Source organism: Petaurus breviceps, unplaced genomic scaffold, assembly GCF_028583685.1.
Source record: "Petaurus breviceps papuanus isolate PSGF00001 unplaced genomic scaffold, PetGlider_PUasm1.0 37, whole genome shotgun sequence".
In the NCBI taxonomy this organism is placed as follows: Eukaryota; Metazoa; Chordata; class Mammalia; order Diprotodontia; family Petauridae; genus Petaurus; species Petaurus breviceps.
In genome coordinates this window covers 41,933,218-41,949,308 of record NW_027186296.1, presented here as the reverse complement: position 1 = coordinate 41,949,308, position 16,091 = coordinate 41,933,218, and the positions used below count along the sequence as shown (strand labels likewise).

The 16,091-nt window shown below is 40.2% G+C and overlaps 1 protein-coding gene across 1 annotated transcript in view; it reads left to right on the top strand.

The window, feature by feature from the left end:
• The window catches only part of TLN2 (talin 2), a 569,404-nt gene extending 556,284 nt beyond the window's left edge, over window positions 1–13,120 (top strand). The window contains exons 58-62 of the mRNA XM_069098382.1: window positions 5,058–5,183; window positions 7,049–7,111; window positions 7,211–7,393; window positions 10,205–10,330; window positions 12,169–13,120. Coding sequence (XP_068954483.1) covers window positions 5,058–5,183; window positions 7,049–7,111; window positions 7,211–7,393; window positions 10,205–10,330; window positions 12,169–12,297 — 627 coding nt within the window. The 3' untranslated portion in view covers window positions 12,298–13,120. The remainder of the gene's footprint in view (window positions 1–5,057; window positions 5,184–7,048; window positions 7,112–7,210; window positions 7,394–10,204; window positions 10,331–12,168) is intronic.
• Window positions 13,121–16,091: the final 2,971 nt, after the last annotated feature.

Genomic DNA, 16,091 nt, shown 5'->3' with positions numbered 1-16,091 from the left:
TCAGCTATACACTTTACATACATCCCTGGATTGAGAGAGCCTTTACATCTGAGTAGTCGGGAACCTCTGAACATAGGGCCACTCAGAATCTTGATCAAGGAATCACAAGATCCTTCTCATAAGGGAGCCCCCAAAGCAAAATACCAACTCAGAGTATATATGCACTTCTCAGAGCCAGAAGGTATCACAACCCTCTTGACTCAGTGCCTAATTAGAAATTAGCAAAAGGTGTGAAAGTCTTCCTACAAGCAAACCTCCCCTAAGCAAAGCTTCCCTTAATGGGGTCCACATGAGGCCTATTAATGGATGGGGAAGATCTTATGTGCCATTAGCATTACACAGGGAATAAACAATGACCACATCCTTGAATTGTGCTTGTGTTTGTACTTCTTTTCCCCCCAACACTATTTAAGTAAGAATTTCTTCTTCAATTGTAGCCTTTCGAAAATGGAAGCATGTTTGCATTTATATAGGCATGTTTAAATCACAAGTCTTAGGTGTCATAGAAGGGAGCTTTAGACTCAGTCACACACACATATATGCCCAAAACCTTCAGCATTTGTGTATGGAGTGCACTACATAGTCATTAGGATCTCTATGTGACCAGTCCTCTTTTCCGCACCATGTGCATGTCGACGTAGCCATCACGGTTACCACTTTCAGACTGTTGCCGCAAGTACAGCTAGTGCCCAAGCAGGTCCAACAGTGCTTTGGAGAGCCCACAGAAGATGCTCTTCCCCCTCGCCCAAAAACAGTGACTGGAAAGGACACTGGGGGGAAGGAGGGGACAGAAGTTTGGAGTGAAATCCCCGTAATCTTTGACTGGAGATGGAAGGAGGGAGCAAATTTTAACTTTCACCACTGCGTGTCACCAATTCCTTTGTCTCACAGTCTGTTCGTTGCCATACTTTCATTACAATTGACCAAAAACCATCTGAAATGTTTATGGATTTGCCAAAAAAAACCCAACAACCTGGAAATTAATAATTTATTTTAAATTTATTGTGTTGTAATTAGAAACTACAATTTGCATCTGGGGGGAGGGGGACGTAGATCACACAGATTCAGTACCTTTCAGGCTTTTTTTTCTTATATGGCTTACTTTTTAATCATTCATTCATTCATCTATCTACCTAATTTGTTTTATTGTAGCTTTTTTTTTTTTAATACTGGTCATTTTTCCTGAACTCCTCCTCCTCCTCTACTGCCTTTGAGCCCATCTTTGTAACAAAGAAAACCTTTAAGCAAAACTAACCAATAGCCAGGTCACCTGGTCTGACAATTAATATACTGTATCCCACATCTGTAGTCTCCAACTCTCCAGGGAAAAGGCAGATGTGCACTTCTTTGTCAATTCAATGAGCCAAAGATGTTTCATCACACTTGGTTTGAACTCAACTGCTTTTTAATGTTATCTGTTACCGTGTATATTGTTCCCAGTTCTTCTTTCTTCATTCTGCATCACTTCATACAAGTCTTCCCATGTTTCTCTGACTTCCTCATACTCACTGTTTCTCATGGCTCATGTTAAGTAGGCTCTGGTGAATGAATGGTTTTTAAATTCAGTTAGAGATAAGAATAAGGAGTGGATGTGTTGGCATAGTAATGCTCATACGCTTGTCAGTGCTCATACTCTTGGGGCATTGCCCAGGATATTGAGAAATTAAGTGACTTGTCCAAGATCATAGAGCCTATATGTTGTTATAAAGATGAGACTAGAACCCAGACCTTCTTGATGTTGAGACTACCACAGTGCCACCTTTAAATGGGTTATCCCATTTAAATGCAGGATTTTTCTTCTTATTTTTTTTAAGTCCTACATGCAACCCCAGTGGGTAAAAACAGTTGAAAAGCAGTCTTTGATCTGCTAGCTAGCTTACTTTTATATGATCAGTCACAAGAGATTTTCATTTAAAGCAGATTCATACAAAAACCCCATGGCTTTTTTTTATAGCCAATGCTTCTTAGAAACAAGAGCTCAGGATTTTGTTGGTTGTTGGTGTTATTTTTTTTAATCTTTATTTCCTTTTGCATCTGAGAATAGAGCTCTAGCCAAGAGTCATTATTAGAATGAAAAGTCTAAAGTAGAATATTAGATCTGGAAGGGAGCTTAGAAATAATTTGACCCAACCTCTCTCTTTATTTAAAGAAAAAAAAATGAGGACGCTGAAGCCCTGAGAGTTGAAGACTTTTTTCAAGGTCTTAAGTTTCGCTAGTTGTTTTTGGTTTTTGGAAGGGGGAAGGCAAGAAAATTAGGGTTTGGTGACTTGCCCAAGGTCACACAGCTAGTAAGTGTGTCAAATGTCTGAGGCTGGATTTGAACTCGGGTCTTCCTGACTCCAGGGCTGGTGCTCCATTCACTGTACCCCATAGTTGCCCCTAAAGTTGGCTAGTTGTAGGGCTCAGACTCAAACCCAGGTCTCCTGATTCTATCCTGGTGTTCTTTCCATTATATTTAACATTCACCTCCAGCCCCCTGACACTAAGTCTTGCCCACAATGTTCTTTTAACAAAGACTGAGACTCATCTTTTTTGTGGCCCCTTATTCAGGCAGACCTTTGTAGGATAAACCAATTCAACATTTCTTCTTTTTATCCTCTCCTTTCAAATTAGTATATCCTATTGACTATTATCATGAGAAGGCAGCCATTCGTGGGGAATAATAATTACTCTAAGTGTAACCAGGATCTCTGTTAAAAAGCCTTCACATTTATAAATACCGAACTGCCAAGTCCATGCTGGCTCTGGGAGAGCTCCTGCAGCTCTTAGGCAAGGAGTCATACACCACATAGGAGACCTAAGTGCCCTCTAATTGATCTGTTCTTTCAGAAGAGTAGGTTTAGATTTACTGATAAAACTGGCTTCCAGGCAGATGCAGAGAAGTAGACATAGTAAAGGTTTCATTACATAGCTCTAAACAAACCCCAGTTAATGTCTAATTACCTTCTATCCTACCTACCCCATTTGACCATCAAGCTGTCCATTTGAAGCCCTTCTTAGGAGGGCAGCAATAGCATCAGGGGCTTTTCAAAACAATCTTGAGCTATATAGAATGTGTTCTGTTGGGAATAAAATAAGTGCTGGTCAAACAGCATGATGGCAAAATGTTATTGGCAACCAAAATTTCGGTATATCAAAAAGACTTCTAATTCTCCAGGCAGAACATAGATTTCAAGCATTACTTAGTGACATAAAATACCAGAGCAGCAAAAGAAGTTGGAGGGTCTCTTAGACTTGTTATTTAATAAGATTTGATGTTTGCTTAATTTGCCAAATTCGCAGACTTGGGAAAATTCCACATCTTTGGAATTCTCTGTACTCTATGTCTTCTACTAGAAGCTAGTACTATGCCCCATTTGTATTGGGAATAACATTTAAGAATGCCTCAAGAATGTTTGTTAAATTGAATGGATCTATCATTTGGTTAAAAAATACTCGTAGTTTGGGAAAATGAGAACTCTTCTGAGCAGATGCTCTGTTGCCCTTCTGTTAGGCCAGAATACCAGGATAGAAAGACAGTAGACTAGCAGCCTGGGTTTTAGTCCTGGCCCTGCCTTGACCTTGCTGTCTAACCTTGAACACATCACTTTCTGGACCTCATTTTTCTCCTATTCCAGATGAGTGAAGGGAGCTAAGTGATCACTTAAGGTGCTTTCCAGTTCCAACATTCCATAGACTTCCCACAATCAAAATGTTCTTATGCACACAATTCTCTCCTTAGATGAATTTCCAAAGCACCAAAAAAGAAAACTCCTTAACCTTGTTCTTTATACAGTAGAACCTTAATATAATATAATCCTTAGAGTCCTACATCATAGGACTGTATTTTAGGTGAGATTGTTTTATAGTAAATCCTTTGAAAATTCCAGTAGTAACCGAACGATCCTACTTCCACCCACTTATTGGATGGGAGTCCAAGCTGTATCCATCTTAATCTGAATTCCACACCATAGTCAGACATAGCTAGCAGAGTTCCGGGATAAGGACATAACAAATATCCTCACACCAATCCATCTCCTGATTCTTAGAGGTGCCCCTACCTCTTTCTTTAAGGATTTGTTTTACTTTGAAATACCCCTTTAATTATGTTGTAAAAACACAAGTTGGGCATTTCGCTGGGTTCGGAGTACAATTGCTAAGGACACAAATGCACAAAACAGTTATATTAATATTGATGTCACTGGTTATGCTTTGATCTGAGTTGTTTACAAGTCTGATTTTAAGGACTGCCCGATTGAAGTCTCTCAACTTGCCGCATTAGACATTTGGCAATGATTCTTGGCCACCCCCTTGGTCAGGTGTCTGCCACACCTTCAGCATCCTTGGGTGCTTTGTCATTTGAACTAGGACGGCTTGTCTCTGTCTTGTGGGGTGATCCAGTGAAGCTATGCCCAGGATCAGAGGACAATGTTAAATTGCCAAAAATGACATTTGCCTTGTGTTTCAAGTGACATCCCCAGGCCCAGCTTCTTTCTACTTGATTATGCTTTGAAGCACATTTGGAAAGCTTTCCAACACTGTTTGGATTGTGTCCCTGGCACTAATTGTGTTGCCAGTGTGTGGTTTTCTTTAACACTCACCCTTAGAAAGTCAGACAGATATTTTGTTTTTATTTTTCACAAAGCAACATGGAAGATGACCATTTTTCCCTTATTCTGGGCCCTATAGAGAGTAGAATCATTAGGAACGTGACCCTCAAATTTTACCCCAGGACTCATATTGTATCTTATTGGAAAAGCATGCATTCATATTATATTATTCAGTATGACTCTGTTTTGTTTTTTTTTGTAGTTTGGTACAAGGAAATATGGCTTTTAGAAATATGCATTTTACAATCTGCCCACTTTTGAAATCTTTACAGTACCTGTCAGTGGTCAGCTCTTACTTTTTTTGTACAGATTGCGCAATCCAGATGGCAGAGAACTTACGCTCTACGGGTATGATTGGTTTACAAACAATAAAGTCCAGTAATGGAAGACCATCATGGTGCAGGTTGTCAGGAACAGCCCCCTCATGTGTTATGAATTACATATGACAGTGTTCTCTTTTGATTATAGCAAGCAGATGAGACTCTGGATTTTGAAGAACAGATCTTAGAAGCAGCCAAATCCATTGCAGCAGCCACGAGTGCCCTCGTCAAGTCAGCTTCAGCCGCCCAGAGAGAGCTGGTAGCCCAAGGGAAGGTGAGTGAGCCCAGCATGGACAAATGGTAAAAAAAAACTGAATAATTAGAAAGCGTCTAGAGAAAGGGCCTGAGTGATCCAGAATAGGATTTGAAATAGCTACACATTATGTCTTTACTCATTGAATTGCCAACCCTGGTCTAGATTGTCCTAAAACTATGTTTATATAAACCTGATAAATATAATTCAGTATTTGGATTCCAGGCCTTCCAGCTGCTCCTTATTAAGGAAGGCATTCCACTTTAGAATAGAGAGATGGGTCCTGGACTAAACATGCATATTCCCCTTGTACCATTGGACTATTTGAGTCATAAACATTCTTTTTTTTTTTTTGCCTTTTTCAGTGGCTAACTATATATGCACCAGAGCTAGGGAGCCAGTACAAGTCAAAAATGTCATTTTTCGTACTCTCAGTTCCGAACAGTATTGTTCGTTCTGTAGCATTTGAGCCCTATGGAATGAGTGACCAACGTTACACAGATAGTTTTCTTCTGAGTTTGTTGCTGTTCTTGTTGTTTCAGTAATGTCTGACTCCTCATGCATGACTCCATTTGGGGTTTTCTTGGCAAAGCTACTGGAGTGGTTTTCGATTTCCTTCTCCAATTCATTTTACAGATGAGGAAACTGAGGCAAACAAGGTTAAGTGACTTGCCCAGGGTCCCACAGCTAGTACTAGCCATGTCACCTTGGGAAAGTGTTTTCCTTCTCCGTGCCCCACAGGCAGCCCTCAGAGACTGTTGAGTGCAGAGTAACTGCTAGTCATCTTTGGGGATTTTCTATAAAAATGAAACCACGGGTCCAATCCAAAAAAAATATGAAAAGTTTAATAATATCACTTAATAATTATCCTGCTAAAAAAAATTTGTAGTCTAAAAATGTGTAATTTTGATGGATAATTCCACCTATCCAAATCCTACCAACCCTTCAAAGCCAGTACAGAATAATGTCATAACTAAAAAGCAAATAAATGAAAATGTCAAATGAAATGTGTGTGTATGGATGCAGCTTCGCTTTTTTCTTAATAGCAACTCCATGCAATGCCCCCTGGTGTTTAAGTCTTTAATCTGAAGTCACCTTAAAGATCCCCATGATCCCATTTGCACTTTCTCCTAAAGGTCTCCTTTGAAAGTACAGTGAGGTCCAGCCCCTCCATATTTCTAGATAGGAGCCCAAAGTCAAAATCTGCTTCTTTGCATTGCCACTAACCTTCAGTGTGCCTGCCCAGAAGGAAAATATTTTCCCAAAACCTTGCTACAGTCTCTTTGTTGTTATGTCTCTTGTTCGAAAAACAAGCTATATTCAGGCTTTTCTTCCTCTGACCAAACAGCCTGAATCTCTTGAAGACAAGGAATCGTAGGAATTTATGAACAGTGAGACAAATCACTTTTCTTCTGAGATATCTGCCACTTTCTAGTAACTAGGGAGATTTCTATTTCCCTCATCCCTTGAAATACAAGGACTTTGTAGCTCCCACGTTTCAAGTGGAGAGAGGTTGTCAGAGGAAGTAAATAAAAGACTGTCCCCACCTCTTGTTCCCTGAGCTTTTCTTGGGAAACTTAGTATCTGGCAACTAAAACAAGGTCACTCTGAACTGTTCCTCCTATCTCCTCCTCATGGCCCACATGGAGACCAGATAGGATCTGCTTGGATAGCTTTTCATGAAGTGTTTGGGGTCCTGTCTGAGAAGGGGCTTTCTGTTCTCACACTCGTGCTATTTCTGGGTCGTGGTCCCGTGTGTGATCATAAATTAGCTTGTCTCTTTTTTTAACTTAGAAGAAGGCAGAGGCTTAAAAGGTATATAACAGTAGAAAAGAGGAATGATGGCCTCTTATCCCTCTTAATATCTCTACATTGTCCTCTTTTAGGTTGGCGCAATCCCCGCAAATGCTGCTGATGACGGACAGTGGTCTCAGGGACTAATTTCTGCTGTGAGTCATTGCCTCCTCCTTTCTCTTTATTTGCTTTCTGAACTCTTGGAGGAAAGTTAGAGCGCTTCTGGTCATTTTTTTTCTGTTGGCAATTTCCAGGCCAGGATGGTGGCAGCAGCAACCAGTAGCCTGTGTGAAGCCGCCAATGCCTCTGTTCAGGGCCATGCCAGTGAGGAAAAGCTGATTTCATCCGCCAAGCAAGTTGCAGCTTCCACGGCCCAGCTGCTTGTGGCTTGTAAGGTGAAGGCTGACCAGGACTCAGAGGCCATGCGGAGGCTACAGGTAGGAGCCCCTCGTGGAGGTGGAATGGGTGCCCCTCGTGGAGGTGGAATGGGTGGGTGAACACTCCTTTGGTAATCAGTGTGTTTGTATAAAACTTGGTTCCAAGGATTTATGTAAACTTTTAAAATCAATTAATTCATATAAATCAATATATAATCATATAAATTACATATATATTATATTACATATAATAATATATAATATATATTATATATATAAATATATAAATCATATAAATTCAATAAATCAATCATTCAACCAAAGATGATGATGATGATAACAATGGTTAACATTTATATAGTACCTACTGTGTTCCAGACACTGTTCTAAGCTCTTTATAATTATCCCATTTGATCCTCAACAACAACCCTAGGAGATAGGTGCTATTATTATCCCCATTTTACAGATGAGGAAACTAAGGAAGATAGAGGCAGAGTGACTTGTCCACTGTCACCCAGCTAATAAGGGTCCAAGGCTAGATATAAACTCAGATCTTCCTGACTCCAGGCCTGGCACTTTTTCTATTTCCTAATGAAATAGTCCCTCCCCACAAGGAGTTCAAACTCTATCAGAAAACATACGTATAATGATAAGTTGATATATACATAATTTACACATACACACATATAGATGTTTATATGTGAGTTAACAAAATTATAAGTGGAAGCAGTGTCTAAACAGTGTTCCCTCACCAGTGATAATATCTGTTAATCATTAAAATGATAAAAAGATTCACAGGCCTTAGTCCTTCTAATTCTTTGTGACACCACTCAGCAGTTGCCCATAGGAGGCAGCAGCTTAAATGTCAAACTCTCTTTGTATGGGAGTCAGTCCTAGACCCAAGTCACTCTGAGGAGCATAGACCTGCCATCTTCCCTTTGAGACAGGAATCAACAAAGATCTCACTTCATTCTTCTCAGGGCTGGGATGCACACTTTAATAGTCAGATCATACAATTGATTTTAAAGGAGAAATAAAGCCCTGTTTTGTGATCTGCCTAAGATTGCTCTCGATCTTTTAAATTCTCTGTGGTGGGTTCAGATTTGGGGCCACTCTCCTCATTTTGTTAAAGACTGATGCCAAGGTCAGAGATTCAATTCCTCAGGTAAGCCAGCTAGGTTTTCACAGAGAAAAACTCTTAAGTTCCATCTTAAACATCACATATCATTGGTCAGAAAAGAGACCACACAAGAAAATGGTGGGGACAAGGAGAGAGATGCCATGTCACAGTTCATCATCACAACCAGAAAAATGATGCAGGATATCAGGCCTACCAGTGGTGCAGACTTTAAATATTTTACTCATTAGGAAAAAGCTCACCAGTTTTGGCTGGGATATGTGACCAAGATCCACATTTTCTATTTAAAAGTATTACAACCCTAAAGACAACAGTGATCTCATATCAAAGAAAGAGTAAGTTTTTAGTAGTTAACTCTGGTCTTGAGAAAAACAGCTAACACCAAACCTAGCTATAACCAGGAAAGTAGATTGGGCAAAGCTATTCAAGGTCCTTTTCACTGCTTATTGATTAGAATAATCTTGAGAAACAGACTCTCTTGACTTTGATGGAATATCTACTTTGGGAGGGCAGGAACTCCAAGAAGGCAGCAAGGGGCAGTAGAAAGAATGCTAGCTTTTCATGGAAGCAAAGAACTAGAAGTAAAATAGATGCCCAAGAATTGGGGAATGGCTAAAAAATTGTGGTACACGAATATACCTTTTACTGTCCAGTAAAAAATCGGTCAGATATGATGACTACAGAGAAACATGGAAGACTTACATGAACTGATACAGAGGAAAGTAAACAGTCAAGTAAAAAAAAATACAGACAATAACTCTTAAAAATGTAAATGTAAAGAATGATAACCACTAAACAATTGAAAAGGAACATTGCAGAATTATAAAGAACAAGCATGGCCTCAAAGACAGCATTCCTTTGAAGAGGTGGGAGGTCTTATATATTTTCAGACTTATTCCTAATGCATTAATCAGTTTTGCTGATTCTTTTTCTCCTTTCTTTAAAAAAAAATTATTTGCCATAAGGGATGGTTCTTTGAGGAGGGTATGGGGAAGGGATACCAAGGAAAATGTATAAAAATAAAATACGAATTTAAATTATTTTCTAAAAAGAAAAAAGAATGCTTTGAAAAACAAATCCCAGCTTTGCCACTTACTATCTGTATGACCATGTGCAAGTCTCTTGACTTCTTTAAAATGAGGAGTTTGAGCTGGATGACCTCTAAGGTTCCTTCTGTCTGTGATCCTGTGATATATGTCTTTGATTTTGTCTTTGTATGCTCAGTGCCTGGTCCGTTATGGTCACTAAAGAAATGCTTGTTATTTAGGATTAGTTGTTTGATTAATTTGCCTTCATATTTTAAAATTTAATTTCCTGATTTTTTTTTCAAATCACAGTTCCTTCCAAAGATACCTCTCCCCATCTACCCAGCAAGCCAACCCTTTAAACAAATATTTAAAAAGAAAGGGGCAGGGCTATCAGAGGAGAGGTGGGTGGGATAGTAAGTCAGCAAAAGAAACACATTGACATTATATGCAATATTCCATGCCCACATACATCTACATCTCTTTAACAAAGGGAGAGGCATTTTTTCTCAACTTTTCTCTAAGACCAGTTGGTCGTTTTGTTTAATTATCTCCACTAACAATGTTGTTATTATCTATTCTGTTTACTTCAGTCTGGGTCTTGGTCTGGATTCTTCATCTCTGTTTGACCATATCTGAAGGTCTATTTTGCCTAATGCAAATGGCCGCGTCTTTAATGACATGATTTGTATTTCACTCACACTCTAGGCTGCAGGAAATGCTGTGAAAAGAGCCTCTGACAATCTTGTGCGTGCAGCGCAGAAAGCGGCCTTTGGTAAAGCCGATGATGATGACGTGGTGGTGAAGACAAAGTTTGTCGGTGGCATCGCTCAGGTGTGTGAATTCTCAGGGTCTGAGATTTGGTGTATCGTCTAACCTTGCCCCCACACTGGTTGTTAAGGGTCAATCAGCTTATCAACAAATATTTATTAAGGGCCTTCTAGGTGCTCGGGATATAAGTACAAAGAAAGAAACCATCCTTACATTTACAAGGTTATATCCAAATGGTAAAGATATTGGGCACATAACCAGAGTGTGTTTAAGCTTTAATAATTTAGCACTGTCCTAAGGCTTTTGAGACACCCTGCATAAATATATTCTGAATAAAGAGAATAAATACAAAGCATTTAAATAAAAGTTAGTTCAGGATGGAGGGTACAAAGTAGTTGGAGGGATAGGGAAAGGTTTCATCTAGAGAGTGATACTTAAGCTGAATCTTGAAGGAAGAGAAGTATTCTTTGTGAAGAAGGGATGCCTTCCAGGCATGAGGGACAGACAACCAGTGCAAAAGCAGGGAGATGGGAGATGGAGTGTCCAGAGTAAGGAGTAGAAAAAAAAAGCCAGTTTGACCAGATCACACTAAATGGAGAGATAACTTGGAGGCAAGTTGTGTAGGCCTTTGAAAGCTAAACAGACAGAGTGGCTAGGTGGCACAGTAAATAGAGCACTGGCCCTGGAGTCAGGAGGACCTGAGTTCAAATGCAGCCTCAGACACTTAACACAAAAACTTAGCTATATGACCTTGGGCAAGTCAGTTAACCCCAATTGTCCTCCCAAAAAAAGGCAAAAAAGAAAGCTAAACAGAGGAATTTACATTTTATCCTAGAAGCAATGGCAAACCACTGGAGTTGTTTGGGAAGGGAAGTCACATGGTCAGGTGTCACCTGTCAGAGGTGATGAGTACCTGACAAGAGGAATCCAATGGAAGAAATATTGTAAGGGCAAGATTTAACAACAGTTGATTGGATATGCACAGTGAAGGGAGAGTGAGATTTCAGGCTAATGCTGAGATAATAATAATAGACCTCAGATGCTGGAAGGGTGGTGGTACATTGGAGAGGAATAGGGAAGTCTGAAAGGAGAGAGGATTTAGGGGGAGAGATACTAAGTTCAGTTTTAGAGGTGCTGAATTTAAGATGTCTCCAGGACAGTGTGAAATGTTTAATAGGCAATTGGTAAAGTGATTCTGAAGCTCAGAGGACAAAGTGGGTCTGAATATAGATCTGCACGTCATATGTAGAGTGGATAGCTAACCCATGGGAGTAAATAAGTTTACCAAGAGAGAGAAAAGAAGAGACCCCGGGATAGGACCTAGGAGAATATCCACATCCAGGTAAAGGGCACGATATTGATAAGGAAATATAAAAAAGAAGACTGAAAAGAAACAGTCAGATAGGTAGGAAGAGAACCAAGAGAGAATTGGGTCATGAAAACCCAGGGAGAGAAGAAAGTATTCAGAAAGTATCAACGTAAAATGCAGCAGACAGGTGGAGAGGGATGAGGACTGAGAAAATGCCATCCTGCTAGTAAATTTGGAAAGAGCCATTTCAGTGGAATGATGAGGTTGGAAGCCAGATTGCAAGGAGTCGAAGAAAAAGTGAAAGGCGCTGAAGGAGGAGTTGGAAGGAAGGAGGAAGAAGAGTGGATATTTTCCCTGATAGTTCAGGTCCTTAATACCAATCCCTTCCATCTAAGCTGAGCTTTCTTGGGTAAGTGGAGAAATTACCAAGGAACGTGGTGGGTAGCAGCCATAATTTAATAGTATTGTGAAAGACTGCTATGTCCCCTTATTGGCAAGAGAGAGGGAAACGAAGACTATGAGTAAAGAAAAAGTAGCAGGGGTCTGCCCGTGTCTTCTTTAAGCCCACCAAGTCTTACTGCTTTTCTTCCAGATCATTGCTGCACAAGAGGAAATGCTGAAGAAGGAGCGAGAGCTAGAAGAAGCAAGGAAAAAACTGGCTCAGATCCGCCAGCAGCAGTACAAATTTCTCCCCACAGAGCTGAGGGAGGATGAGGGCTAGACCCCAGAGCTGAGGCTGAGTGCCCAAGGGGATGCTGTAGAAAGAACCGAACTGACATCATTCTAACGGGCCACGGGCTTACCTGGAAACTGCTGTCAGGTGCTTAGAATGAGCACCAGACAAATGTGTGTATGTTCTTGTTCTTGTTCATCTGTACAGCAAAAGCTGCATGATCGTGTCGTCCCCACGGTACAGTGTCCCCCATCCACAATTCTTCCTTCCCTCTCCCTTCCTCATTCACTGTATCTCAGGAGAGGACGCACATTTTATGAACTGTTACCACCTCCCCCTCCTTCAAATCAGTATTATGTCACTCTCTGACACTTGGATTTTGTCAGTCCTTCCCCCTGGCCTGTTATTGGGATTTTGGGGGGAATCTTAATAGGAAGAAAGAAAAACTGAGGAAAAGTCATTCACGTCACAGGTATTTACCACTATGGAGTAAATGATTCTTCTCCTTCCCCAGAGAAGATGGCAGAAGTGGTTTGGACACAGTTAAACCACAAATGCAAAACAGTGTGGACTCCAGGAGGGTGATGTGTGGCCCCCCCCCCAACCCATTTTGTGTTTTGGTAATCGACTCACCTCGGATTTTAGAAGAATCATTGCTCCCAATTGCACTAGTCTGTGGGTCTGTTCTTGCCCCTTATCTATCGTCTACTTGTATGATATGTACCAGTTGTATATTCTGTGGCCCAGGAAGTGAATATTGGTTTTTGTTTTTTTAATTTTTCCTCTCTCATACTCCAGTGGGCTAAGGAAAAGGAGGCCTGTCAGACCTTGGGAAGCGAGGGATTGTAATAAAACATACATGCTTAGCTACTCTTCTGAGGCTGCTTAGGTTTGCACAGATCCATACACACAGATACACCTGTCCATTCTCTAGTTAAGGTCTAAGTACATTGGCCATATTCTAAAGCTTACCTTGGGGCATTCATCCCGAATCTCCTTTCTCTTCTCCCATCCCTAGGCCTTGCCCTGTATCAGAACTGCTGTATTCTCAGGAGAAGTCAGTCTCCAGATTTGGAAATTCAATTGTTCAGGCAAGTTGGAGGTGAGAAAATAACTCACAAGCTCCATCTCCTTGATTAAGCATCTGTAAGAAATAGTTTATCATTTTGGAACTTTCTAGAACTTTCTCCTTTTTTTATGTCCTCTGGTGCTTTTCCCTCACCTACTCCTTTTTGGAATTTTTTTTTTTTTAATGCAATCCTTATAAGGTACTTTACCTTTTCCCTGAATTCCCAAGAGTATTCTGATGCTCCTATTAAAGAAGGTACATATAAGATGAGCCAGTCATCCCAAGCAGAGTCTTTGTAAATTTCATGCTAGTCAGACAAAGCTCTCACTTTCTGCCTCTTTCCTGGAGAGTGTTAGATTTATTTCCTTCTCCTTCCTTGCTATCGTTGGCTCTGAACGGTATGGATTGGAAAGTCCACTTAGAATGGGAAAAGATGGTCTTTCCAGCCTTCAAAAGGCTTCACTTTTAGACTCAATACATTTCCAAATGAATCATTTACAGGGCAGACCCCAGTCCCAGCCCATCCATCTTGCCATCCTTGCTCCTGAAACCTTGCTAATTGGACTTCAGAGCAATCTCATAGTATTCAAGTACCATTTAGCTATTGAAGACTTCCCCTATTTAAGAGACTTGCATGCACTATACATATCAGGGAAGTTTTTAGAGACTAGTAGAAACTTAAAGATGATAGTGTCTAGGTTTGTTTTTGGTTTCATTTTAACTTGAGAATGTGTACAGGGAATTGGGTTAAGAAGGCAGTGGATTTACCAATTCCCCAGAATCAAGGAATAGATAGAACTGTGGCATCTCAGGAAAAGGTGGAGAACTTGTGGAGTGTGGCAGCTGGTCTGTGCGGATGCTGCCTGGAGCTTGGCCCTGCCCTGAGCCTCTTCCCGGATCCCCTCAGGGGATACTCCCGTCGCTATGCTCCTGCCTTGCACTTGTGATCATGATGGTGAAGACCCTTCCTCTGTCTCACACAGTTTAGTGAGAAGAGTCCAAAGCATCGGTAGGTGCTTCCTGATGTATTTACATTAGGAAATTGGCAGAAGAGGGTAAATAGAAAGCCAAATCCTTTGCAGCTGTGAGGAACAGGAAAGAAAGACAAAAGTTTATTTTTGTAGAACCTAAATGTCCCCCCTTGTCGGGTTTGCTGCTGCTGTTACCCTTCTAGATGCTGTTTTCAGGATATACTATCCCATGCAATGTAGCCTTAGCTGATGCTTTCCTTACTTAGCGTGTACATGCACACGCACGCATGCACACACCACCCTATGTGAGTAACCTCATTTTGGGCAATCAGATGTGGGCTTTGTTTTATCCATAATATGATATGTGGCTTGGTGGTAGGTGTAGACATTTTTTTAATACTTTTCCCCCTATATCTTACTGCTTAGATTTTTAAGAGAGCACCTTCCTCTGGCTAAAATTCAAAGTTGTGTGAAGGGTAATGTCCCCAAACATGAGTCTTTGTTTCAGGAAATCACTTTCTTTTCATAGGATCATAGATGTATAGGAGTTTTTCATCTTTTTTGTGTCCTGAACCCCTTTGTCACTTTGAAGCCTATAGGCCCCTTCTCAGATTAATGTTTATTAAATGCATAAAATAAAATAGATAGGATTATACAGGAAGCCCATTATATTGAAATATAATTATAAAAGTATTTTTTTAAGTTCACAATCCAAGTTAAAAACCTTGATCTAGTCCAAGATCCCACCCCTTATTTTACATAGGGGAAAATTAAGGCCTAAAGAGGGAGAGATGAAATAATTTGATAAACGTCACATATCTAGTAAATGACAGTGGGGACTCATATCCAGGTCTCCTGATTCCAAATCCAATCTCAGCTGTTTTGTCATCAAGGAGATGATAAATCAAGGGTATCCAAATCTATATGTGAGGTTAAATTGCATATTAAACATGGGATGTGCTGGTCATTGCCTTTTTTTCTAATGCTAGGACCTAGAGTTTTATTTTGATTCCCAAGGTCCAAAGACCTGCTAATGGAAGAGCTGTTGTTGAGTATTTGAGGAGTCTACTTTGCAGTGAACACGGGGAAACTAGCAGCTTAGTCCTTCTCTCTATAAAATGATCTCCAGTGCTCCAAAACTGAGCTGTGCCCAGAGATTAAAATGGCCAGTAGAATATCAGCTATCTGATTTTCTTAAAAGCCATTTTGGGCAAAGGGCTAAAGGATCCAAGAATCACAGGTGCTAAGTGTTTAATCTTCAGTCATAGACCTTAATTATTGACTTTTCTCCTTATCAACAACACCAAGCATGAGTCTAGAACATGGGGGGAAGCTGGAAACTCATTGAGTGTAGCTTTTGAACTTTGCACTGTAACTAGGTGATAAGAGCTGTTAGACCAGCCAACAATGGTATGTCCAGGGCCTCTACTCTGCTTAGAGTAATCTAAGAAATACACTTCCTTTTAGCTTCTTTACATGCTAATTTCATAGAAATCATGAGACCTGTGGAAATGAACTCTTATGGCTTCTTGTATTGGCAAGTGTTGGTTTTCTGGATGTTTTTCTGTGAATACTGAGCCAGTGAGTTTATGGACAAAACAAATTTACAATCTTCTTTACCACCATCAACAAAGGAAAAAACACACAAATCTATGAAAATGTTTAAAATTTGGGTTCTATTGTAATACTATGCTCTTATCAGATTTACAATCACATTTGTAAAAAATTTCCCTACATATGTGTGTGTGAGTGAGTGAGAGAGAGAGAGAGAGAGAGAAAGAGAGAGAGAGAGAGAGAGAGAG